The sequence below is a fragment of the Amblyomma americanum genome, chromosome 3 (genome assembly GCF_052857255.1).
Source record: "Amblyomma americanum isolate KBUSLIRL-KWMA chromosome 3, ASM5285725v1, whole genome shotgun sequence".
Taxonomy (NCBI): Eukaryota; Metazoa; Arthropoda; class Arachnida; order Ixodida; family Ixodidae; genus Amblyomma; species Amblyomma americanum.
Genome location: NC_135499.1, coordinates 184,431,046 through 184,458,268, shown reverse-complemented (window position 1 = coordinate 184,458,268; position 27,223 = coordinate 184,431,046). Strand labels below are relative to the sequence as shown.

The window sequence follows — 27,223 nt, the reverse complement described above, 5'->3', positions numbered from 1 at the left end:
CTGTGCTGCACTTGCAACAAGCTTGCACAGGACACGAACTACTCCTAAAGGGCTAGACACAAGACTCTCAAAGAATCAATACTAAGAGAACAAGTCAGGAGAACAAGAGCAGCGCTTCCCCATCACTCGCCCCCAAGAGCTCAGCGGCGAATTAGCCTGCGCACTTTCCGCAGAGGTTGCGCATAAACACAGTACATCGTGAACGACGTGCATGCGCACATGAAGACAGGGAAGCCACGACGCGGCGTTTACCTGGTCCGTGCTCTCGGAATAGAAACCGTCCTCGTCAAGGTGGCACTGTTCGTCGTTGCGCTTGATGGCACCTCCGAGCTACAGGGAAAGTAGGTGATCAGCAAAAAAGGCACCGCAAAAGCAGAGCTAATCGATCCTCTACAAATCTAAAAGGCAATAAGATGAGGCGATATAGGTTGGTCAGTATGGCTGCATCGACTATAGCATGCGCAGCAGCGGGAACATCGCAGTACTCTAGTCGTAGTGACTGAGACCCGCAAAAATGCGGACGTCTACATTTGTGAACACGGTTTTACCGGATAGAACGGGAAAAGAAATTGAGGTACGCGTCAGCGTTCGGCTCCCTGATTGCTTTTGTACGTGTCATTCCTTGCGCTATTTGCTGTGGAGTTAGTTTACAGAGGCCGTACAGGCCGCGTACCAGGCCGTCGCCCGCCGAGTGGAAGATAGAGTCTGTAGCGAACAGCAGGATCTTCCTGGACCTCTGGCTCCAGCCGATGGCGTCCTGCGAAGATGCGATGGAGCCACGCGATAACACATATGGGGCAGGGCGCCTGACGGGATGCGCACACCTTGCACACGACCGCCTGCATGATGGCGTCGAAGCCGCCCTCCGCGTTGTCAAGGTTGCCGGACAGCCCAGCCGAGGACACTTTCTCCTGCAACCAGGAGACAAACCGAGTAAGGCAACGCTGTATTACGGGCGTGTGCACGATGAGTGCGGGACTTGCACATATACGTACGGTGAAGAGGCTGCTGTTGGGCGTCAGCGCAAGCTGGTGGTGGAAGCCGTAAGGAGGCTCGCACTCGCTGTCGTGGCACGGGTTCTGGAGCCTGCACCGTTAGCTACGTGTCCGCGTTCAAACCATGCGGGAAAACTTTGCGATGCAAACGCGCTTTCGCCTGCCGTATGTCGGCGAGAGGTACCCACAAGGCCCGCTAGTGAGTGCCCAGCAAGAGTGACGTTTAAGGTTAACCAGAGTTACCGCCAATGGAAATGCAGGGCTTAACTCGCGTTGCACAGAAGGTAAACGCTGTCACAAGGCCATAAAGGTCTGCAGCCGAATTGAGACTAAGTCATTTTGCTTTGCATTATTGTGGGCGAAACTTGAAACAGGAAATGCAGCTGCAAACTGGTGGAACCACTAAGACCATTCATAGCACGCTGAGGGGGTGTCATAGTAGGAAGGCTCACCTGGCGGGTGTGGTGTCCACGTAGGGCAGCACCACCTTGTCGATGAAAGAACCGAAGCCCAGGCGGAAGTTCTTGGTCACGTTCAGCATGTTCTCCACTGCGATGACACACGGTCGTATGAATTGAATGCAAGCAGCTATAGCATTCAATAGTGATTCGATCAATGCCAAAAATATGCCGGTTTATATTAGCCATTTTCCTGCCTACGATCACCACAAGGGGTTGAACGGCGAGCCTATCAATAGCGTAAGCAACATCGAAGCCTCCATAGCATGCCTTCAGTGAGGGAACTGGAGTTTTGTATCGGGTGCTTCAGCGAACACCTTCAAAAAAAAAAAAAACTTAAACAGGCTGGTCGAAATAGAAACTCAGGCGCGGCGGACGTCAGTAATTAAAAAGAATATAATTAACTAACCAGTAACTAAGTTGATTTATCAATTATATTTTTAATCAGCGCAGTCTGATGCTTAGTTCGGAACGAGTTCGGAGCGATGGACAGGACGACGCCATATGAGTTTTCGAAACGAACGAAAAAAAAAAGGTCGCTCTGCAGAGTCCTGCAACGCAAGAAAATTTCCGGTGCTTTTCTTCGCACGAAATCGAAACCGAGCGCCTGAGATGCGCTGGAAGTTCAGTGCAAAGGCAACGTCCGCCGCTGCTGTATACGTTACAGGCGCGGACATAAGTAAACGGAGCACGCGATTTCGTTCTAAGTGCAAACACGTCTTCCCTATAAGGACTGAAGAAACACTGTTCGTCCATGAGAAAGCGCACTGGCGTCCGCTATTACAGCATGCACACACTGTAGCTGGCAGTTTCAATTAGGCAACGCGTGAAACATTTTGGAAGCAAATAGCGTGCTCCGTTTACTTTTTACTCCATTTGTTTAGAGTAGAGTGTACGGTACAGCGGCGCAGGCAGTTCAAACTGAGCGCCGTAAGCACTGCACCACTTCACAATCGGACGTTTCTCTACGCCCCTCACGCGCTATGTTTTCGTGTGGAAAAAAAGCAGCGGGACTTCTGCGAATGTCTCGTTTTTTTTTTTTTTTACTGTTCAAAAGCTGATACGGCATCGTCTTGTCCGTGGCTACGAGCTCGCCATTTGCCCAAAGTAATATGCTGTCCTCATTAAAGAGGTAATTAGTAATATTTATTTAATTATCTGGTTAATTAGCACTTCTTTCGAATTTACTGACATCCGCCGCGGCTGACAGTCTCTTACAAAAAGTTTCTGAAAATGTTCGCTGAAGCGTGTAACTATACAGGACTGCAATTTTAAAATCACGCACTATACATCCAGGCGTAGCATGAATAGTCCAAATGGGCGAAACAGTCATCACAGCTTACACCGCCACGGATATCCGTGGCTAGAGAGTGCCGACCTATTTGCGAGAATCGCAGCCGACGTAAACGTGCTATGCAAAGAAGAGACAATCGAGTGGGAACAATAGAGAAGCGTAAAGCCGCATCTCCCAAAAGGTGCGTAGAAAAGGACTCAAATGTGGGGAAAAATTAAGGACGTCATATTAGGTTAGACGAAGCATTTTCCGTGTGCAACCTGACCAGATAGTAAGAGCTTCCCCACAGTTTCATACATTTGTACGTTTCTGCTCATTCTTTTTTTTTTCCCCACTGAGTTGGTACTTCCTATAAGAGCTTCATACACAAGTCCTTCATTCGTTTATGTACATTACCATGCATGTGAACACAACCGCGTTGGCTCGGCATGGCTTCAGCGTTCGGCTGCTCATCCCAAAATCACGGGAACGAATCACGGCCGCGGCGGCCGCATTTCCACGAAGGGGAAACGCAAAAACGCCCGATTGCTGTGCAGCGTCAGCGCGCGCTAAAGAACCCTGCAGGAGGTCTAATTCAAACCGGAGCCCTCCACTACAGCGTCCCTCTTAGTTTGCGTGCCGCTTCAGGACGTTAAACCCCACATACCGCACGTATATGCGAACGAACAAAAGGCTCATTCTTAGATCTCGTCGGGGGAGGAAGGAACGACGGAGCGAGCGCCGAAAGCGGTAACTTGATTCCTAGCGGAGGTTCGTTGTGCCAGTCTTTCATTCTGTTTTCTGTGCTGGCTAGCTAGCGCCACAACGAGAGAAGGAAAGAAAATGTGCGGGCAGACGACTGGAGATCGCGTTGCGGCAAAGCGAGCGCGTGAGAAAAGCAAGCGTCCGAAGTACAAGTTTTGGCCCGGCTGACTGCACCTCCAGAGCGGAGGGGTGCATTTCCGTCCACAAGCTGCAGTCCAAAGGCTCGATGCGCCCGCAGCAGAGGGCATACACGCTGGTGCGCTCTCCGCCGCAGTCTGGGTAATTAACGCTCGCAGAGTGACGATTCCGCGCAGCAGAGAGGGGCAGGCGGTTTCGCGCTGCCTTCAGCGGTTCGTCACAAATCTTCTCGCGCACTGCAGAGCTCCGTCACGGCCTACGAAGTTCGAAGCCCGGTTCAGAGCTCTGCTTGGGCAGCAAATCAGAAATGTTGTGCAAGCCTTACGATCATTTCCTTCCGCCCTGTGAACATCGAGCTATCCGCGCGGTGGCGACACATATCCGCACAGGCCGTAACAAAGAGGTCCAGCCTGGCATGTGGGTTGAAAGTTCTGAAGTTTAAAGTTCCGTATTAATTTCGGGCACCTGGAGTTCGTTAACGTGCGCTGACACCTCACGGCACACGGGCGTTCCACCACGCGGTTTTCTTTGGGTGTCGGTCTGCGCCACTGTATGCCTATACTGAGCAACCGCAATCCAAGAGAAAGGGAATCTTTGAGCTGCTACTTTACATAGAAGCTCGTGCTGCGTAACAGCAACGAGACTCGGTAAAGAAGATGGGACCTGGTGACGCCAGCGTCTTTCAGGGCCAGCAGCACACTCACCCAGGTCGTCGGCCAGCTCGGCGACCCTCTCCTTGTGCTCCTTCATGGACTGAGTGAGGTCCATGAGGTAGTACAGGTCCACCGGGTAGTCCTCCGCCTGGCGGAACCGAACGGTGAACGTCTGCCTGGAACCTGTGACGGGAACGGCAAGAAGTGAGGAACTTTCGTAGCGAACGCAAGGGCTCTGCACGCGAACCCTCGACCTTTTGAATTTTAAGACCGTGGAATGCCCGATACCGACCGACGCCCATCGGCGCCTTTGGATCACAGAAAGCATGCCAAGCTTTCGCGCAAAGGAAGCATGAAAAAAATAGAGAAAAAATACCCATGCCGCTTTACTCCACCTTGGCCTTTCACCACACAAAAACCAGCATATATACTACAGATAATAAAAATGAGTGGTGGTTGTTAACACCACTACAGGTCAAACACACCAGCTGCGATCAGACACCATTCAACATTCCGGGACACAGATTTTGAATATTAAAAAAATGCATGAAAATGTTATAGAAATATTGAACGTAATGCTTCATTCTTCTGATGTGTAACAAAATCTACATTTAACGTGTTTCCATCGCTCGCATCGAGCAGTTAAGACTGTCATAGAAAACCAATGGAGAACACTTTTCCTGATGGCAAAAGTATTAATACCAAAAAAAAAAACGAATGCAAGACTGCCGTCGGGTTGTCTGCGGATATATTGATTGTACTGAAATCTTACATTATATGAAAAAAATTGCGTTCATAAAGTGCTTCCCGCTCAAAAATGATTTTGTCCAGAATTGTTGGGTAAGCGTTTCTCGCGCGCTCTGCAGTGAAGATATGGAGCGGAGAGATCGGACAGCACGCGCTAAAGAGCTCACAGACAGCCTACAAACTACTCAGCAGAACACGTAGCGTATAAGGAAGCGGACATGCGCAAAGCTAGGGCCCCGTGAACATGGCAATTAAGAAGCAAAGGACAACGGCAGGGGTCCCGCACATCTCACCTTGACGCAGCGAGAGGCGAACTTCAGCGGGCTGCAGCTGCACGTCGGTGCCTTCCTTGTCCACGGGCTGCGGGAAGGAAGAGCGCCGCACTGGTAACCGCACTCAGTAGATCGGCGAACACGCGTGCGCTACCTGGCGCGCCGCTAAAATTCATCTTTGCATGCTGGGCGTTTACATGAGCCCCGAAAAAAGTCGGATCGAGTAGGCTGTCGGGCTCATACATACGCTAGGGGTTCGAGCTAATCGACCGTCGAGTCGGGCTGGGCCAGCCAGACTGCAGAGGGTGGGTTGGCTTAGGCTATAGTGGGACTGCGCGAAACAACGGGGCACCAATCGGCACGTGGCTCAGGGAGGCCTTCAGTGCCTCTACTTGCATGTGTCGCACGCGGATATGGAAATCGCATTTTATTTGCTTGTCTGGCATTACAGGTAGTGTAGTGTAATACAAAATACAAGAATATTCAGAAAATCAATTTATAATGACAATGGAAACACTGCTTTGTCACTAATATTAGCACAAATTGGATACAGGGCATTCCATTTCCGAACACAGTGAGAAGAAAAATTATGACTTGAACAACAGAGTTCTAGCTGTGAATTCGCGTAATCGCGCTGGGATTTGCAGGGAAATTGCGAAAAATGTACTTTTCTCTCGGTATAACAACTGCATTGAACAAATATTATGAAGAAAATCAAGCATTAACCTTCTCCTTCTCATTTTAAAATGTTCTCCCATCGTAATACATGTTATAAGCTTAGACAAATTAATTAGCTTGCTATAAATTACAGAGGCATAGGGGGCCGCCAAGTTCTGTACCATTTCTAACTTACTTTTATCACCAACTGCCGGCGGGCCTCACACAGTATAAGCGTTATTCTAGCACAGACCTAAAGTAAGTTTTGTACGGTAAATCCTTAGAATCCTGCGAAAACATCCTCTTGTTCCGACGCAACGAAACAAAAAAGTCTTCCCGGGAACATAATCAACATTCCGGCCGACGCCAACAGAGTTTTGAAGCGCATTGCAGAAGCCACGCGCTTTGTAACGAGGTGATTTGAGCCCCATTTGCGGCTTGATGGTGAAGGCTCACGAACGCATAAATCTCCCGCGCTCATTGTGATGCATGCCACTCCGCCTTTACGCTAACACTGATTCAGTTACCCAGGGAAGGGCAGCGTCAAGACGACTCAAGAGAGCTTCTAAGCCGGAGAGTGCCTACTCGAAAGCTGGAAGTGAGGCACAAAATACCGTACCGTCGCGAAGGGCTTTCCTTCTGACGTTTTCAGCACCGGCACGACCAGTCAGTCGCCGGGAGCTCTACTGCCCTCCTCCCCCCCCCCCCCCCCCCCCTTTTCCCGCCCCGTTGACGCACGTCCGCACGGGGGACAGGTTTGATTGACGGAGCACAGTGGGCGAAAGCAGGTGGTACAGCGACGGTGAATGGAGCTAGAGCCTCTTCCGCTTGTCCACTCTGCACGCCCGAAATGCGGTCTTTTCTCCTTTCCCTCACTCGTAGACAGATAGACAGAGGAGGAGAGAGGGAAGAGAGAAAGAAATCGAGCGGGTCATGTCCAACAGCCCACTCGAAGCGGAAGGCGCCACTGGCTGTTAGCAGCCGAAAAAAAAAAACAGGAAAGGCGCGTAAGAACAACCTCAACAGGAATTCAGCTATTTCTTGGACGAAGCCTGCCATTCACGGTACAAAGGCGCGTAAGGACTACCTCTATAGGAATTCAGCTATTTCTTGGACGAAGCATGCCATTCACGGTACACCGTTAGATTAAAAGAGGATACGTCGTTCTTCGTTTCTCTCAAAGCACGCTGCAAGATTTGCAAACACACTCCCTGCGCTCTAAAGCGACTAGCGACGTCATCCGCGACGTTATCATCAAAAGAATCGAAAAGGGAGAGTTTCGGGTGGCAGTCCTCACGTAGCGTATACTCGAGCCAGAATGAGCGGAACGACACGCAGGACTTTCACACCAGCGTCGATGGAGGTGTGGTGACATAAACACACAGGCGGGACTATAGCCTTACAGAGGCAATTGCTCCGCCTGATTCACTGCTTTCAGAGATTGCGTCCCTACCACTGGCCCATACGACAAGTGTACTCTTAAAACTTTAGCAGTGAATCTTCACCAGTGCTTCAGCACTGCTGCCGCACCACTTCTCAGCGCCACTGCTTCAGCACTCTAAAAAGTTCAGCAGTGCTGTCATTTTTTCGTGCGTACGCATACCCGATGCCAAAAGTGCGCGAATCACCCCCGCCACGAAATAAATGCTCGCAGGCGCCCGGCTTAACATGCGGCCTTTACGTACCGGAATGTTTCAAAGCGAGCGCCATCATATAAAAGCAATAATAAGATTCCACTATGCATCTCTTACAAAAATTACTCTTGAGCTTCAGTTGACGCTTTGTTGAGCTCTTGTTGATCAACTGGAAACCAACATGAACCCAATGTATGCTGATCCTGCTCAACATCTGCTAAACAAAGTTTTGGTTGGTTTTACTCAACATAGTCTATATCGGTGAATTTAAGTTTACTTTCAGCTTTAAAAGCTTTTATAGAGCATACAAATAGTAAATTTATGCCCATAAGTGCATTAGTTGAGACGTGCAAATGGACTCCTTTCAGGAAGTATTCGATAGGGCAAGTGCAGCTGTTTCCCTTTCTTTCAAATACTGTTGACTCCTTTCTTTTGACGAAAACGTAAGCGCACCAGAAAACCGGATACAGAGGACGCAGCGCTCACTTGCCACTGAGTTTGTCGTCAAAAAAATTCAGTGGCAAGTGAGCGCTGTGTCCTGTATATCCCGTCTTCTTGCGCGCCAACGTTTTTGTCTCAGTTATGAGCAAAGAAACATCCTTGTAGGCTCCTTTCGCATATACACAGTAACCAACCTTTCATCTGCCCTATTCGTGTGTGCATGCTGCACTCATATTTTATGCCTACGCGACCAAAGGGAATATTTTCCACGCAGGTTTCCCTTGGTTCGCAGACTTTCAAAGAGTAGTAGCCTGTGACTACTACTACTACTACTACTACTACTACTACTACTACTACTACTACTACTACTACTACTACTACTACTCCGCGCGTACCGTGACCTCGTGGATGGCGCTCTGCGGGTCCTCGATGGAGTCCCTGCTGCAGCCGCTCTCCAGGAGCACCGAAGCCGGGTTGCATCTGGCCACGCCCCGAGGAAAGTTCTGCGCCGGGGCGTATATTTCCTGATGAGCGTCGCCCCCACAACAGAAGGATCGGCAATAACACGATTCCAGCGGCAACCCGCCAACCATCGTGACGCCGTGGACCGTTCCGCTTCCACGTGGACTTGAATGCGGATTCTTTCTCTTATCTAAGCTAGCATTAATTCAGCGCTGGTCTGCTAAAAAAATAAAATGCAGGGTGCTTTACTTTTTGTACATGCGGCAAATCCAGTTGCACGTGAAGGACACCTAATTATATTGTGTTGGCAGTGCAATAGCATTAGAAGGCGCCGATGCCTGTATACAACGAGTTTTTTTCCCCATTACCACATGGTTATGTTTGTAGACCCCTACGCGTCTGTCTGCACACAGCCAGACATATGTTCGAGTCACCTATACCACTCTAAGCAAAAAAGGAGTAAAAATGGAGTAATATGTCCTCCCCTGCACTCCCTTTTATGAAAGGGAGTACGCTAGAGGTCAAACTTACTCCCTTTTTACGGATGTTTCCCCGAAGGTGCCTAGATGTTGCGACAGAAACGTAGTGAAGATACATCGAAACGTACAGTTGCCTCTTCCCTTCTGGTGACATCACTTGCCTCCAGACAATGAATGAATTTTATGAAAGATATAACATTTTCCCCCGACAAGTTTTCTAATGTTATCGCATGATTAATAGCAGCCACAGTTGAAATAAACGCCCACTACGACGCGGCGTCAACGATGCCTCTTTGTGAGGACGCCTCACTTGGACAGGCCGCTCATGCTGGGCTGCCAGCAGAGCTCAGTGCATAAGCAAATCTGCACGCAGCAACAACGCATGCATGCAGATAGCAGCAACATAAAGAAACACAGAACGGGTAAAGTGATCTCCGGGCCTCGACTGACGAAACATGAGCCACTGCAGGCGAGGCGGTATCAGGATCGGGACCTTTGTCGCTAAGTTCAGAACAGCCGTGACAGCGCGCACGCACCATTTTCAGCCACCTCCCGACAGCGCGGTCGCTTGCCGCGGACGATTTCAAGGGCCCTCGTCGCGAGCGGCCCTCTCCAACCGCCTCTGACAGCACCGACTGCCGGCCGGAGAGGCGTCCGGCGGCCAGACAAAACAGGCCAACACCGACTGGCAGGCGCCTCGAATTCCACATCTCACGCATCTTTTCTCTCCCTCTACAAAGGCGTCACTTGTATGCGTCTTGTTCTTTGATTATCTGCTTTTACGCTCTCACGATCTAGATTTATAGTCTTATGATCTGTTTTATGATTGTTGTTTTGTCTTATCTACTTGAGCCAGCTTGTCTCACCAAAATGCTAGCGGGTACTCTGAAAGGGCAACAGGAAATAGAAGTATGTGTGAATCATGCGTCAAGCAGGCACGACCGCCAGTGGGGCTCAACATGCATGTTCTCAAAAGCTGGAAGTAAAACCGGCAGAAGTACGGGGCAATGAGGTTATTAGGGGGCAGCCAGCTGCAATTAAATAGGCAATAAGCTCTGGCAATCATCAAAAACTGCGTAGCGGAAGTTTCTACCTCGTTATAGTTAGAGAATTCCACTCGGCTGCTTGAATTCACCAGCCCGTCAAGATTCAGCCTCATATTGTGCGTAATGCCACGGGAAATCCCTGCAGCGCTTCGACTGTGCCCGGCAACACCCCACATTCTTCTCACGAGTGTCATGTCATTCAGGTGACTCCCGTATACGCTGTTCGTCTCACACTTTCGTGATCCCGACTACTTACTCATATCTCAAAGGGGAACAGCATGCACAACCTGAAAACCTGCACGGACTGCTCGAACACACCTGCTGTGAGCACCAGGCACACTCGGGATGCCTGAGGCACTCGGAGCAGTTGTCGGCACTCGAAGCGCACGGGTCCGAGAGGAGAGCAGCCGCTGCTTCAGGGCCTGGAGCGGGCTCCTGGTCGGAGGAGACAGCATGAACCGGGGACACCTCTTGGACAGGGGATGGTGTCTCCTTGTCCGGGGCTGGCTCCGTTGCCGAAGGCACTTCTTGAGTCGGGGAGACGTCCTGGTCTGGAGAAACCACGGGCACATCCTCGCTTGATGACGATTCATGGCCAGGAGACTCCTCGTTGTCTGGGGGCGGCCCTTGGTCTGGTGACGCCTCCTGGCCTTGTGCCGGAGTGTCAGACGCCAGCAGCAGAACCAGACAGCAGCAGAGAGCCAGGGCCTTCATTGCAGCGGGTGTGCTCTGTGCGCCAGCGTAACCAACACACACACACACATTCTGGTTGGAACGGGAAGACGGATCACGAATTCTGCTGGACACTGGGACCATTCTGCGGCTGCTTTGGCCACTTGTCACCAGTCTCGTAACTTCCAAACGCATACTGTACTGTATAACACAGCAGATTAATAACAGAGAACTTCATGCACTCTTCTGCTTTCTGACTTAACCTTTCATGCGTCGGAGCATGTATATCGCTAATTTTGACTCCTCCTAAGAACCAGGCGACTAAGCAGCTTTTCTATGACTGCAATGGCTCTTGTTAGCTCCAGGATATTTAAATAAAATTCTTTATTTATGATTTTTGTGAAGACGAAAACTGGTCAACACGCCAAACACGTGAAATGTTTTATACGTGTGACGTTTGTTCGTTACCGTCTTTTTTTTTTTTTTGCTGCCAAAGCAAATTTCGAATAGATGCTCCGACACGAAAGAGAGCAGACCAAGAAGTCCCTCTACGGTCGCTCATGCCCATAGCTCGCTCCTCTGCTGTAGTCGATAAGTGACGTCAGTCTCTACTTGCAACCCGGAGCCGTCCGAGTGCGATACGCGAGAGAGGCAACGCACAGCCTCAACAGCTGATAGCCAAGTCGATTGTTAAACTATAAATGACACTAATTCAATGAACGGCCCTTCATTTCCTTTCTTCATGGAGCGCAGAGGTAAGCGGTTGACTTCATGCCTCTCCCTACTGGCCCTCTCTGATAGCGATAGCCACGGCGAGTGCACTACATAGAACAGCACCAGTGGGCGCAATAGCACACCGAGAACAGCTTCGGCTTTCCGTCTAAAAGCATACGTGCGCTGCTAGTGATCTAATCCAATAACTCGACCCACAAGGTGATTCTCACAAGAGCAAGTCTTACGAAAGGCAGCGAAAAGAAGGCGGTCACACGTGAGGACTCGAGGACAAGCCTCTTGTCCTTTTTCTCACAGATAATAGCCTGCGCTCGAGACTTCTGCATCACTAACTAGCCCGGCAACGAGCTTCTTTGTGTTTCACCGCCAATGCGCCTCCCTCTCCCATCCATGCCACCGCTAGCCGGCACCGCACTGCACCCCGGGGCGCTAGCCGCCGGTAGGCTCGCCTTCCGTCAGCAAACAGGCAGCGATGGAATCGCGCCCCCGCTGACCCCCCGAAGAGGGGGCCCAGCACTCGGGGCAGCCCCCTTTCCGAGAAAAAGAGAAAAGCGTGCTGGCTGCCGCCGGGAGTAAGACGAGAGAGGGCAGAGCCACTTCATACGCTCACCGGCGCGACTGCAAAGGCCGGTGCGCCGTCCCGGCAAAGGGGCTGAGCTCAAGCACCTTGGCGGGCGGCCGCCGCTCCTTCTGTTCGGCTCGAGAGCGCGAGGGCAAAATGCCCCGGGCAGGGACCCCACTCGCCCCGGAACAACACCTATACGTAGCGCGCGGTCTGGCTAGCCGTCGTACTCCGGGCGGCACGCAGCTACCGGCCCGCTGAAGGGGGCTCACGGGCGGCGGCAGCCAGGGAGCCCCTAATTGCGCCCACCGCCGCCGCCGCCGCACGGTAAAACAGGCACGGCTCAGCTAGCTCATCGAGGGGGCTGCGATTAGCGCAGCATCTTCGACAGCAGCTCCTGCCGCCCAGCCGTCGCCACTTACGCGCGTTTTACCCCCGTCGCTCGACGGCCGGCAGCTATTTAGCACGAAGTTGCCTTTTCTCTCAGGGAGTCTTGCGGAAAGAACTGACCAATCTGTAATGGGCTAATGATATGGAGCAACTGCCGGAGAAGCAAAAGACTGCCATTCGCTGGGAAGTCGAGGCTCAAGGATAGGAGGATGTAGTTGGGCGGAGAGCTCTTGGCCACAGCGTGTGAACCAGGAGAATGAGGCAGTTACTCATGGACGTTGTCGTCACACAATCATCACAGTCATCATGAGCCGGATCGAGTCCATTACGGCACAAATCCCTCTCTCCGCGCTCTCCACTCACGCCAGCACCGCACCTACTGCGCTGACCCGGAGTTTAAGTTCAGTTCATCGATAATCTCTAGAGAGCACTGCCTTGCTCTCTGCCTACACGCTGTTTAAACCAGCGGTTCTCAGATAGGGATCCACGAAGGTACTCCCCGTACTCAGAGCTCTTGACATTGCGGTGCGGCGGTGTTCAGCTGATATCGACGGATAGCAAATATCGACAAAAATTTCCAGCAGAGATACAAGACAAAAAGAAGGCACTTGCTTTCCTATGCGATTAAGCAAATCAATCTTAACGGCTGCAATCTAATCAGTTGAAACGTTCGTTGTGTTGAACGCGCACTCCCTCTCCCTACCTTTCGACCCTTTACCCGGACGTGCCATATCATCCTTCGTGGTCTACGAGTTCTCCCTGGTATATGCTTATGAGTTGTGAAACAATGTTTTAGGCAATTCCCACATTTAACAACGCTCAGATGTTCGCACGTAAATGCTTGGAAGATGAGCACTGCTTCAATTTTCTCTGCGCAATGACGCTGCTCCTGATCAAAACAAAGCTTAGAAGACTGCAGACTATTCGCGCGTCAGCGTCCCTGCCTTCGCCCAGAGGCACAGCGCCTGACAGCTCATTCGCGACCAGAGCAACGCTTCATCGCACGTCGTGGGTTGTGAGGCGACCGGCGGAGGGTTCGGGTGAAGGCTGCTCGGCCCTTTGAACGCGCACGTTCTTATCTCGGCGCGCACTTCAAGCACAAAAGAGGAATGCCGCTGGCGAAGTGCTGTTTCCTCCTCACGCAGACAGGAAACGACCCAAGGCGTCATTTTTCTCTTGAAAGGTGGCGTGGTGTGCAGATGATTCACTCCTCTGTCTATTTAATATGTGACGCGTCCACTGCGACAGGGGGTGGGGAGCATTCAGTCAAACTCTTGTCACTGGCAGCTTCCATTAGTGCCCTAAATCATTAGCATGAATATTATTATTAGTGATAGTCATGGCAGCAGCAGCAACGGCAGCAGTAATACTGGTACTACCGTTTTCGGACCTGCAGACATTTGTGAGTGACGAGGACGGGACGCCGGGGTTGCCGGAGAACCTTTACTGCCCTCACAGGGAGGGAGGGAGGGGAACAGTCCGTTCATTCGTAGTCCCGTGACGAAGGGAGAACAGGTTTCTTCCTCGCAGCAGCGAAGGGGAGCCGGCTCTCGCTTTCAGCGCAGCGCAAGTACAGAGCCACAGAGCGGCGCCTACACGCACCGTCAAAAGCTTACGGAGCAGAAAAGCCTAAATAATAATTGGTTTTTTGGGGGAAAGGAAATGGCGCAGTATCTGTCTCATATATCGTTGGACACCTGAACCGCGCCGTAAGGGAAGGGATAAAGGAGGGAGTGAAAGAAGAAAGGAAGAGAGAGGTGCCGTAGTGGAGGGCTCCGGAATAATTTCGACCACCTGGGGATCTTTAACGTGCACTGACATCGCACAGCACACGGAAGCCTTACCGTTTTTCCTCCATAAAAACGCAGCCTTGGAAAATCCAAATTCTCCGCGATATGGGAAGGCAGCTTTGAAGCTATTGGCACACGGTTCATACTCACACCCTGGCCGAACCACGCGCCAGACGGCATGATGCTGTAACGAGGAAATTCAGTCGCAGTTGTTTCTTTCTCTCGCCGCCAAATTGTTCCGTGAACTTCTGGCAAGGTGTACCTTCAGTGCACTCATCCATAATGTCATCCATCGCTGGTTCTAACCTTAAAATGGACTGCATGATTCTCGTTTGTCCCTTGTACACTCGGCAAAAACGTGATCATTCCTTGCGTGAAGCTTCGCGTGAAATGCATTGCGGGAAAGCAAAACCACTGGTTGATGTCTCGCTTGTCTCACTTACTTCACTCGGTTTTTTCTTCATCGCTAAGCTCCCACCGTCTGTGTTTTCTTTCTCTCTCTCTCGCTCTCTCCCTAATCTTCCCTTGGAGCGTTATTACACCACCGCCGCCATCAAAATGAGTCACGTGATAGTATCTTCATTCGAGTATAGTCTCATTTTTACGTCTTCCAGGCTCCGCCACATCGTACGGTTCGAGACTCGACAGGCCTAAACGTCTCATAATTACATATGTTGGTGCAGAAGCGCTTTGCGCCGATAGTGGCGCCACAACTAACTGGGAGCCTGTACAGTCCCGTAAGCTTCGTGACCCACGTACATAGCAGCGGAGCTAGCAGATAATTCAGTTGATATTGTACTGAAATATTAACGTCCCGCTCACCACTCACATGTGATTGCCATAAGTTGCACCTCCGTGTCTTCTCGGACACCGGCCAAGTCAAACACACCTCGAGAATACCTTCCCACTACGCCGCATGGTGTCTACAAGCCTCGTAACGCGTTCACCGCTTGTGCATGACTCCTGGCATTCAGTCGGGCTCAAGATTATATGTGCAATAAGCACATAGCGAGCTATCGAAAGGAACATGATAGGTGTAACGTTAAGGGAAAGAAGGAGGGCACAGTTGATCAGGGATCAGACACGGGTTAATGATATCCTAGTCGAAATCAAGATGAAAAAATGGGCTTGGGCAGGGCATGTACTGCGAAGGCAAGATAAACGATGGTCCTTAAGAGTAACGGAGTGGATTCCAAGGGAAGGGAAGCGTAGCAGGGGGCTGCAGAAAGTTAGGTGGGCGGATGAGATTAAGAAGTTTGTGGGGATAGGTTGGCCGCAGTTAGCACAGGACAGAGTTAATTGGAGAGATATGAGAGAGGTCTTTGTCCTGTAGTGGGCGTAGTCAGGCTGATGATGATGGTGATGATGAAGCACTAACAGCTGCAACTTTTCCATAAGAGATTCGGCATCCACCATCACTCAGCACGAACATCACTCACCGAGACAAAGACAGATTTCACGACGACTATGACATGCAAACAGACGAGCTCTCATCCCGTGGCCTTGTTGCGCTGTTCGGTTCGCGCTGTTCAGTCGCCATTAATTACCATAAACTCGCCCATCTCTCAGTAATTCTAGGTTCAGAACTGCTGGTACAGCTCGGCTTGGAAAAGAAAATATTTAATAAACTTCCAGACATTCCATCACCACTCTGGGGTGGAGAAGCGACAGTGATTGCTGCATTGCTTTTATTTAAAGTTGAAATTTTACTTAGGGCACCCAGTCCGAGCGATCCAAATGGTGCGCCTGCCACTGCTCTCCTATACAGCACTTCACAGGGCGTGCAGCATTAGGGGCGGATTGATATCTGCTGGAGCTGCTTCGTTGGTGGAGCTAGTCAGATATGGGAATGTGGCGCTGAGTGCAAGACTGCAGCTGAGCTAAGACTTATAAGTCTTAAGGTGGCGAAACCCATTGTTCGATCGGGAGACGCCATTTTGAACCACAAAAATTGTGCCGACCCCTAATCTGAAGAGAACGGTTTTAAAATTAAATCTAAATAAAACTTGGATGACTTGAAGCAGTACTGGACGCCCTCATCTGCCAAAGACGCGAAAATGCTGATTTCGGCAAATATATCCTGATGTGACTAAAGAAATGCGCAGAATGTAACCAACCCCTATATATAGCCTTCATAGATTACGAGGAAGCATTTGACTGAGTCGAAGCCTCAACAGTCATGCAAGTTTTTACGGAATCGGTGTAGGTGAGCCTTGTGTAAAAATACTTGATATCAGCAACGGCTGCGCAGACATCACACATGTAGTCCTCCTAAGTCAGCAGTGAAATTCTAATTGGGAAGGGTGTCAGGCAGGGAGACATTATATCGCCCATGCTATTCACCGCCTATTTACAGGAGGTATTCGAAGGTTTGGATCGGGGAACAGTTGGGATAAGAGTTAATATAAAATACCTAAGTAATCTGCGATTCGCTGATGGCATTGCCTTGCTAAGCCACTCAGGGGATGAACTACAAAGCATGATCAATGACTTGGACAAGTAGAGCAGAACGGTGGGTCTCAAACTTAATATGCAGAAAACCAAAATAGTGTTCAACAGTCTCGGAAGGCAACAGGAGTATACGATTGATAGCGAGGCGCTGGAAGTGGTAACAGAATATGTCTACTTAGGGCAGGTGGTAACCGCAGGTCCGGATCACAAGAGTTACTAGAAGAATAAGAATGGGTTGGAGCGCATTTGGCAGGTCCTCTCAGATCATGAATGGCAGTTAACCAACATCCCTCAAGTGAAAAGTATATAACAGCTGTATCTTACAAGTACTCAAATATATATGGGGCAGAAACGTGGAGGCTATCGAAAAGAGTTCAACTTAAATTGAGGAAAACGCAGCGAGCTATGGAAAGGAAAACGATATATGTGTAACGTTAAGAGACTGGAAGAGGACAGAGTGGACGTCAGGGAACAAACACGGGTTAATGACATCTTAGCAGAAATCAAGAAGAAATGGCCATATAATGCGAAGGCAAGGTAACCAATGGTCGTTAAGGGGAACGGACTGGATCCCAAGAGAAGGCAAACGTAGCAGGGGGCAGCAGAGAGTTAGGTGGGAGGGTGGGATAAAGAAGTTTGCGAGGGTATAGGGTGGCCGCAGCTGGCATAGCACAGGGCTAATTGGAGATATATGGGAGAGGCCTTTGGCCTGCAGTGGGCGTAGTCAGGCTGGTGATGATTATCAAAAGATCCTGTGCTCCAAAGTGGCGGAGAATGCGGAGACGTCGCCACCTTTTTCTGGTCGGTCGCCCTCAGTCGGTGACACGGTGTACACCGCATTCTCGACGAGGCCGTCTGTACAAGCTGATACGTGGTTACAAGACGTTTGCGCGTTGACGCCCAACAGAGTCGGCCGCATGGCACGCACGTATCGAGGCGCGAGTGACTTTAGGCGCGGCAAGCTCTGCCCCTTGGTACGTCCAGCAATCGCGCCTTGGCAAACACTGTCTCCGATAAGCGCCGACGACGCTCGGATAAGGGTGCGTCTCGGACTCCCCGAAACACGCCGTGCGTCCATCCGGTCGAAGCCCGCGTCGCACGGCGGAGACCCGCGGACATGCCACACACGCCTAGAAGGAGTCCGAAGAACAATGCGCCTTTATCGGCTGGGCGCGACCACCAGAGCACCGCTGCCCTGAACACCCAACTCCCAGCGACGCTATAGCGAACATGGGCTACAAGCGACACTCGCGGGGTTTAATGGGCCAGTCGGGACCACACCGCGCGTGATCTGGCCGACCAACGCTAAGGAAGCCGAGTGATGCAGGCAACAGCCGTTTGAACGGCCCGGAGTGAATTCATCCTGGACGATACGTGGAGCAACGAGGAGATAGAAGAAAGAGCGGCCTTTTGATTTTTCGCACAGCCCTTTTGGGAGCCAAGTGCACGTCGACCACGCGTACACTCAGGCCGAAATGAAACGCGAACACTCATATGTCATACTTTCTAAAGTGCAGCAAGATATTCCTTTACTACCCATCTATGAGTATGTACTGCGGTAGACCGAACCAAAAGCATGAAGGCTTGTTGTACACTGCAAGTGAAAGTACATGGGTTATGTATTTTGTTTTCTTCGCGGGCGCTGTTCGCGTTTCATTCCGGTCTGGCTGTACGTGACACAAGCCGAGGCTCAGATCGAAACAGTCCAACCCCAAGCGACATGTGGCACGCGATCTACTCGATAGCACTATGATACAGCAACCACAGTACTTGAAAGTGCTTCGTTCAAGGAGGGCGGTGCGGTTTTGCGCTCGCTCCCCGTGCCAAGGCGTATGACAGATTACGTGCGTCACCCCAGCATCCGCTTATCTCCTCCGCGCCGGTGCTCCACTGGCCTGCGAAGAGAGCGTCAACTGTGTTCACAGTGGATTCTAAACTCACCAAGTGGATGGGGAGAGGGCTCGCGCCCGTTTAGCAGCCCATCCGCCCTTGAAAGAGCGCTCGATATGCCCACGCTATTGTCCGTGAGTAAGAGGTGTGCGGCGCAGTCTGCTGAAGCCAGTTCATTTCTCTCGAAGGTACATTTTCCAGAATTTATGCGCGTGCCTTGACAGTCGCCCCCCCCCCCCCCCCCCCTCCTCCAATATTAGTGGTAGGTAACCGCACAGTATATATGGAAGTATCTCGGTGTCAAAAAATTTGATAAACGAACTCACCGCAAGTACTTTAGACCAACTTGAAAACAGGACGAGCTCGAAATGAGGGAGAGGACGGATCAGAACCATATATTCCCTGCGGGAGAGGGTATACGAGGATATGCGTCTCTGGGAAGGAATGCACAGTTGGTCGAAGTCTCGTGCTTTTGGTACCGAACGAAGAGCAAGCTACCTGTATGGCATGCTCCCCAGCAGCAGCACGGCACCGAGGTGCAGCGGTCCCTGGGATTCGCGTCAACGTTGATTTTCAAGTTTGGCCAGGTGGTCTCCCTCCCAAGTACTGACCGAGTCCAATGCTGCTTATGGAGGAAATGCTGCTTTTTATGGAGGAAAAACGCTAAGGCGCCCGTGTGCTGTGCGATGTCAGTGCACGTTAAAGATCCCCAGGTGGTCGAAATTATTCCGGAGCCCTCCACTACGGCACCTCTTATTCCTTTCTTCTTTCACTCCCTCCTTTATCCCTTCCCTTACGGCGCGGTTCAGGTGTCCAACGATATATGAGACAGATACTGCGTCATTTCCTTTCCCCCAGAAAACCAATTAAAAATTTTAAAAAATTTGGCCAGAGTTAACTTCATGAAATTATCAGTACATTCTGCATTGATTCGGCGCGATTTGCTAATTTACGACATTACTCAGCGCACACGCTTAAATAATTTAATGCAATTATTCAATATTGCCTAGAACTCACACGTATACTTCATAACTATACGCTGCGTTTAGCGCACGTTTCAATAAGACGCAATGACACAGTGAACAATTCCGCGCTCGACCGTGATCGGAGAATTGTTTGCCACACGGTAGCACGGTGCGACAGGATATATTACTCGGAGAATGAATCACAAGCACTGACATGCGCGCGAGCGCGCAGCTCCCTAGAACGACCGTTCATGCCACACAATGAGAGTTTCTGCGGCACCGCACCTGTTCACATACATGCTCATAATCTGCCGTCACAGCCGTCTTTATGACACAATCGATGTGGCTTCCAGCGTGTTTTACTCGTAATCATCATACACCAGTGTCGAACACAGCCTGCGATGTTCGTGATGCGAATCACGCGTGATCAAGGCCGGTGATGCGTCACACGCACATACCATGGTCAACGGAACAATACCCACCCCTGGTCTCCCGACATATGCAAGTTATACATAGTAGCATCCACTCACCGACCGCGTCGAAGCCTCCGGGGCCGGCGTGTCGGCGATATCTGCGCCGTGCTGCCTCTGAGCCTAGCCACGCGCGCTGCCTTTGCGGGAGGTTCAAAGACTCCCGCTGCGCTCGTGAGGCCGCGTGATGACGACGGCGACGCGTAACCCGCACTCCACTCGAGCGCGGTAGTCCCGTAACCGGTGCACCACGAACCGGCTCTGCTTCGCGGGCTTGTGCGAGAGGGGGCGAGGCGCTGACAGCGATGATCGGAACGGACGAGCAGCAGCACGAGTCTACCTCCTGCAGCAACGCAGAAATGTGCGGATGCACATGCCGGCGACTCCTCACTACGGCATACTACGGCAGCAGACGCTCGCACCTGTTTACAGGCAAGCGCGCCAACGGCAACCGCACTGAAAGCGGTATGGTGGCGCCAGCTATTGTCAAAACAATAAAACAATTTCGGGCTTGCCGCCGTTTGGCGCTGCTGTCTTTCTCTTGATTTCGTCTGCTATTGAGGGTGCGCCACGGTGCGCGCATGAGTAACGACGGAAAGCCATGAAGTCCGGCACTAGTTCGAATTATGACTACGAGCTTGAAAAACTGAATGCAAAACGCGAGCTTATGCTCTATCCTTTAACCATATAAGACTCTAATCATATGTGAGAGCAGATACCGACAACGTGAAACTCACTCTGAGAATAATACTTAAAATCGATTACATTTTTCTTCTGAAGTGGTGAAATCTTCTGAAGGCATATAAGGTGCGGGGAAGCCTCACATTTGGAGCTTAGGTTTCAAACATATCGCTTATGAGCAGCCTCTCGGCGCGCAGTACCACTTCATTGCTTTAAAATAAAAAAAAAAACACGGCAGTGGCTTAGCTCGGCTATGCCAGGATATGCGTACCGAGAGGTACGTGTCCCTGGCTGAGCTTGTTGTGCTGACTGTAAGTTTAGCAATGAGAGACATTGGGCTCCATCTCGGTGGCTATGCGCCGTCTATTAGGCTCGGCAGTTTGGCATCTCCGTTTGGCAAGCCGTTCCTCTCTCTGTTCGGGGGTCTCCGCTGCTCTCTTCGCCTTCTTACGCTCATTCTCTCTTTGTTGAGTAGCCAAGTGCCAGGCGACACCCTCAGGATCAGAAGAGTTAATCTGCTCTTCACTATACCGCCGTTTAGCAGCTGCTGGTCTCTCCTTCTCTGCATCCATGTCAAACGTAGTCATACAGCCGCCCATTAGATCTCCGCCTTTTACGCGCAATGCTGCGCATGCGATGCGCGGTGCAGGTGATAGAGCGGCGTGCGGCGACAGAGCTCGGCGCACGGGGAGGTCTCTCTGGTTACCATGGTATCGGCGCATGCGCGCAACTGAACTCGCCTGGCTACCGCGAAATGCTCGACTGGTAACCCCGGTGTAGGTCTCGCTACAATAATCTTATGGTCACTGTCAAGTGCAATACAACAGAAACAAGCCGATATAGACTTTGGTTGGATTCTATGACCGTGCCTAATGATATACATTGTGATTGAAATGCATAGCAATGCGCGGGCACATGGACAAGAGAAAAAAAAACAGTAAATGGAGACAAGAACACGATATAAGTTGCTATAGTACTACTAAAAACAAAAAAAGTACTAAAGAGTGCTAAATTTAGCGGCACAAAAAAATTCTCCACACGTTGGGTATAGCATTGCCATTCATTCATTAACGAATGTATGTAACGAAGGTGTTATGTAAGCTCCCGCGTGGTGGCATTTCCCAGTTTAAATGCGGAACTACAATAATGATGTTGATAATAATAATGTCCATTGCTCAAATTGCATAAAACTTCGCAGTAATGCAGTGCCGTCAAAGCTGGCGTAAGGCTTGTTGTACTTGTCCTAAAAACGTAACAAGCTCAGTTACAAAGATGCAAGGTGCAAAAATACAGCTCAACAGTCCAGGTAAAATTTTTCAAATGGCATTCTTTATGATCCCCATTCAAATGGTTTATTGGACCATTCCCTGCAGCAGCTGGGGCCTGTAGCTGCTGCGTCCAGTTTCTGTTGGACCAGTAGCCGCTGGTAGCGGCCAGTAGCGGCCCTGGTAGCACTAACATTTCTTTGGAATAAACCATTTCTGTAATGTTCTTCATTTTGCAGCCTTTCTGAAAAGTACAAATAGTTTCTGAATGTTAAGCACACTCCAAAATTTAAGGAAAACGCAAACAACCTACGCTAAAACGTGCCGTGCTGCAGAACCACGCAGATCTCCCCATAGAACAGCTTTGAACAGAAATGAAAATTGGTTTTTAGGGAAAGGAAATGGCGCAGTATATGTCTCATATATCGTTGGACGCCTGAACCGCGCAGTAAGGGAGCGGATAAAGGAGGGCGTGAAAGAAGAAAGGGAGAGAGAGGTGCCGTAGTGAAGGGCTCCGGAATAATTTCGGAGCCCTTCACTACGGCACCTCTCTTCTTTCACTCCCTCCTTTATCCGTTCCCTTACTGCGCGGTTCAGGCGTCCAACGATATATGAGACAGATACTGCGCCATTTCCTTTCCCCAAAAACCAATTATTTAACGTGCACTGACATCGCACAGCACACGGGCGCCTTTGCGTTTCGCCTCCATCGAAACGCTGCCGCCGCGGTCGCGTTCGAACAAGGGAACTCCGGATCAGTAGCCGAGCGCCCTAACCACTGAGCCACCACGGCGGGTAGAACAGAACCAAAAATTATTTTAGCTCCGCGCGTTCTTTTGTTGCTTGAAAACAAACTTTCGCGACAACAGACTCTTTCCCTTCTGTTTCTTTGTCAGCTGTGAGATGGGGGAGTGACTAGCGGGCATCGCCAAATAGAGAAACCTGACTCATGTAGTCGGAAAAGCTGGCAGAATCGGTCAGGCATATATGTTGCAAAGTAACCGCGACATCGTAGGCTGCAGCGGAAGTAAAAGGTAAACCGGTTGATGAAGTTGGCTGCTTGAGAGGAAACCAAAACTTGCTGGGCGCGGCAGAGCCTGTTTTTCGCGAGGCAGACAAGCCGCCCCGGCGGCCGTGACCAGACGAACTTGGCGCCTCTCACTGCCACGGCCGCGGGACTGCTTCTGACGTCAGCGCGAAGGGTGCGTCCGGGTACAGTGGCTAGAATTGGGAAGTGTGACAACCGCGCCCGTTCGCGCGTGGCGCCTTGAGAGGAAACCACCAGATGGCGCTGACGCTCGTTCACACGTCAGCTCCAGCAGCCGCCGCCGCAGCCGCCGCCGCAGCCGCCAGCCCTGCATGCGCAGTCTAAAACGCGATAACGCTAAAAGAATGCTTCGTAACATATATTTTCTTTGGAACATGGCGGGAAACAGCAATAGAGTAGTCACGCTAACCCACTGGCAATTCCAAGGTGCGAAGTTAATCCAACTGAGCGCGCTTTGAAGGTTGGCGGAAGCTTGCTTTGCCCGATTTTCTCCCGCTCACGCGTTACAGAACGCAAAACAGAAAATTCCTCGGTGTTCTCTGAAGTAAGCATTTTATTTATTGAGCGCTTATCAGAAATACAAGTTAACTTTGAAAAGTTTCTCACAAACAGTTCAAAATACAATTCTCAGGCTTCGATGCTCGCTAAGTGACGCGCCTAAGCTTCAAGTGCTTTTTCTTTTCACGAGAAGACGCTCTCTCCTTGTTGAGGGCTTTCGTGTAGAAGTGCAGACGAGTGACTAGAAAGAACTTTTTGATCTGGTTGCTAAGGCTGGGGCCGTGTTGTGCACAGCCCAGTGTGACATTGTTGTTTTGGAGGCAGGAAACGAGCTCGTCCAAGCTGTCACTGCGGAGCTCGTTATAACTGAACCACATCGTAAAAGTGGTCTCGAGGGCATCGACAAATGCGAATAGCTCTTCCGAAGGGTAAATGAGGCCCCCATTGTCACAGAACTTGGTGAACGTGGCCAGCTGTTCATTGGCGTCATCAGCGGAAACAAGCAGCTTATCACTGCATTCCTTGCACCCAGTTTTCAGAATTGTCTTGCGGGCAACATACCCTGCCATGAAAAATACCAGCCGTGAGTCGCTCATCTTCTCAGGGTACTCATGGTCAGAAAGCTTTAAGGACTTCTTTACAATCTGAGAAGCTTCTTCAATCTTCCCACCTTCCAGCAATGCATCCAGTTCTTGATTTGAATCTTCACTACTAAGGAGAAACTTCAGATCTCCCCCTTCACAGTTTCCGCTGCTCGGCGCTTTAACCAAATCGTAGAAACTTAGACAGTTCACGGTGAGCAAGAACTGCGCAGCAGTGGGATGGTCGTTGCAGCCAGAAAATTGTCTTATTATTCCAAACAATTTCTCTAGGCAGTCTTGGCTCAGTCGGCACGTCAGCAGGTACTTAAAGCCAAGTTTCTCATGAAGATACCTCATTAGATCAAGCGTACCTTGAAGGGTGACTCTTAGCCCCTCGGCAGTGCTTGCTGAAAGGAATCCTGCTGGTGAAGTTTTTGCATGAACCTCCCACCTGTTTAGATAGTTTAGTACATCCTTGATGTGCTTCTCAGCTGTAGAGTCGGGTTTTAATCCTTCAGATGGTATGCGTGCTGTCATGGCCTTTATAAGCTTCCACATCAGCAAAACAAAGGCTTCCGTTGGTGCGGGATCACCCCATTGCTCCTTAATTTGCTTCTGGTAGAAGAACAGGCCACGAAGCACTTGCGGACTGAAAAGATGAAAAGCAAAGTTCACTTTCATCTTCTCAAAGTTGTTCGGGTTCACGTGAGCAGCAGTGATTTTTGGCATCACTTTGAGAGTAAGCGCACACTTATCCTCGTTGTGTGCTGCTCTGATATGTTCAATATATACGGAACCTTCAGGTGTTTTATACCTTGCTTTGAGAAGGCCGTTTCGAACGCATTTTACCAAATGCGGAAAATCAGAAATGAAGAAGAGGCGTCTTGCTGCGTCAACAGGGTGTGGTGTAGATGGCCTGATGAACGTCGAGGAGCCGGAAATCCCAAAAAGACGCCACATTGAACGGTTCCATGATGCTCCATCCGCCGTGATATAATCCACCTTCAACCCAGCCTTTTCAGCAAGTAAAACCGCTTCTATCAAAATTTTTGACAAAAGCGGAGCCTTTACGTTGCCCCTGGAAGCAAAGACTCCTAGTATCTGGTGCCAGGAACCAGTGAGAGGCTGAAACATAATAATGAGACCGTGATCGCAGAGAAGATGTCTGTCGTTTTCCAAAGTGAATTTTCCCAAGTCAACCAGACCTTCCACTTTCCCTCCTGTGCAAACGTTCAAGCATTCCGTCAGCTTCATTTCGTCCACGATGAGGCCGCCGTGACACTTGAATGCATCCATAGATTTAGTTCTCTTTGCGATCCCCGTGATTATAGCAGGGTTAAATCCGAACCCACTTCTGTACTTGCGCATGTGGACCTTTAAGCAGCTTCTGCTTGGGAGAATGAGTATGCCTTCCCGCCTGATATGCTCACAGAGCCTCGGGCTTTTCATTCTCATTATTATACATTCTAGCAACCAGTCCTGGTTGTAGTGCATGCCTTTTGTTGATTTGCGGCGAGCGGCTTGATAACATTGCATAACAGCAAGTCTTTGCTTTGGTGGAAGCGTTTTCAACCGGTCTGCGAGGACGCCCTCTTCGAGTTCTGCACTTTGACTCTTCAGCTTCTCAATAGTTTGAGTGCAAAGTGCTACCTTGACTTTTAATCGACGGGTGGCTTGGGCTTGTGCTCTTCTACGCTTTGAAGTTCGGGCTACTCCAGTCGGACTGCACCGTTTTCTTGATCTTTGGTTAAGAAGAGCTTTCCGTAAATGCTTGCACTGAATACATGGTTTGCCTTCAGTGGTGATGCCCTGGCATTTCTGGCTCGATATGGCCGTATCTGAAAGAACAATCTTCTTATTGCCAAGCACGAATGGAAATTCGTGTATAGTGCCTGCACCCGGACAAATGCTCATGGCGTCCACTCTTTCGAGGAGCGATGCAGGGTCTTCACACGCGACATTCTTTTGCTGCACTCCTTTGACAAAAACATCATGCGTCACACTGCCCCCTTGTCCTGAAAACAAAACTAGCTTTTCTGCGAACAAGATGCGCTTATCCACTGCAGTCCGACACACGCTGTAAGCCACAGTCAGAGGCGAAACACTTAACGTATGCTTTCCCCATGCAGCTGACGGCAGGGTCAAGTCCTCAAATAAAACTGAGCTGGAGAGGCTTTCGGTCTCAACACTCACTGGTGAAAGCTCGTCTCCTGCACTCTTCTTGCTAGGTGGAGCTGAAAGTGGAGTCCTCGCTGGGCGTTTCCTGCTTGTAGGCAACTTCTTTGACAGGTAATGCGGGAGATTAGGAAACTGTGTAGGCACAGCTCCCGGAAGCAAGAGAGGCCTACCCCTGTCAATCCGGACAATTTCACCGTTCACGATGTGTTCAAAGTGGCGGGATATATACCTCTCGTCGAAGTGTAGCTCGCACACGGCGGAGTTTTCTTCGAGTTCCTTGTCAGCACGTGGAATAGCTCGCCGCCACTGCGCCAACACAGCCTGGTCCTTCGGAACCCCGAACAAAGACAGTTTCTTTTTACACGACTTGTAGCCTGTAGTACATCCTGGCACAAAACAATGACTCTGTTTACGAGGCATGAGTACGCATAGAGACTTCTCTGTTGCTGTAACACAAAAAGAAACGAGCGCGACTTCCGACAGCGGTCAGCGGCGGACGGCGTGCAGAAGAGACGGCGCGACTCGGATCGGCCAACGTATAAGCGACAGCGCGCGCCCCCTCGCGGCTCCTCTCCGAAGGCTTCAACGCGCCCCGTAGGCGCTGCATGCCGCTCATCACACTTCCCAATTCTAGCCACTGTAGTCCGGGTTCTTTACTCATACAACTGGCTCCATACATCAAAATCCCGAGCGTTAATCGACTCCAACTCGGCGCAAGCCGGCTCTCTCTCTCTACCTGTAGAACAAATTTTTCTGCTTCTCAGGACGCGAATGAGGCGCTGATAATTGAGGCAAAAGATTGTAGGTGGCGCTCAGAGCTTAAAACATGAAACCGGCTTTACCATTTGAAAAGTTCCGTTGAAACTCTGCAGAACTTGTAGACTGAGTTTTGCGGAGTTTCGAAACCCACCCATAAATTTCTATGAATAAAGTTATTACTACTCGTAGACTGAAACAAGTAGAAGGGAATGAGGATGCGTGAGATGCAGATGCGAACAGGTATTCGTGCACTAAATGAAGTCGCTCCATT

At 50.4% G+C, this 27,223-nt stretch overlaps 1 protein-coding gene across 1 annotated transcript in view; it reads right to left on the bottom strand.

Annotated features, from left to right (window-relative positions):
* The window catches only part of LOC144125618 (integrin beta-PS-like), a 35,738-nt gene extending 15,382 nt beyond the window's left edge, over positions 1–20,356 (bottom strand). Inside the window, exons 1-10 of the mRNA XM_077659154.1 lie at positions 20,003–20,356; positions 10,339–10,749; positions 8,429–8,536; positions 5,323–5,389; positions 4,334–4,465; positions 1,448–1,544; positions 996–1,086; positions 825–911; positions 674–757; positions 253–330 (exon numbers count right to left, since the gene is read on the bottom strand). Coding sequence (XP_077515280.1) covers positions 253–330; positions 674–757; positions 825–911; positions 996–1,086; positions 1,448–1,544; positions 4,334–4,465; positions 5,323–5,389; positions 8,429–8,536; positions 10,339–10,734 — 1,140 coding nt within the window. The 5' untranslated portion in view covers positions 10,735–10,749; positions 20,003–20,356. The remainder of the gene's footprint in view (positions 1–252; positions 331–673; positions 758–824; positions 912–995; positions 1,087–1,447; positions 1,545–4,333; positions 4,466–5,322; positions 5,390–8,428; positions 8,537–10,338; positions 10,750–20,002) is intronic.
* Positions 20,357–27,223: the final 6,867 nt, after the last annotated feature.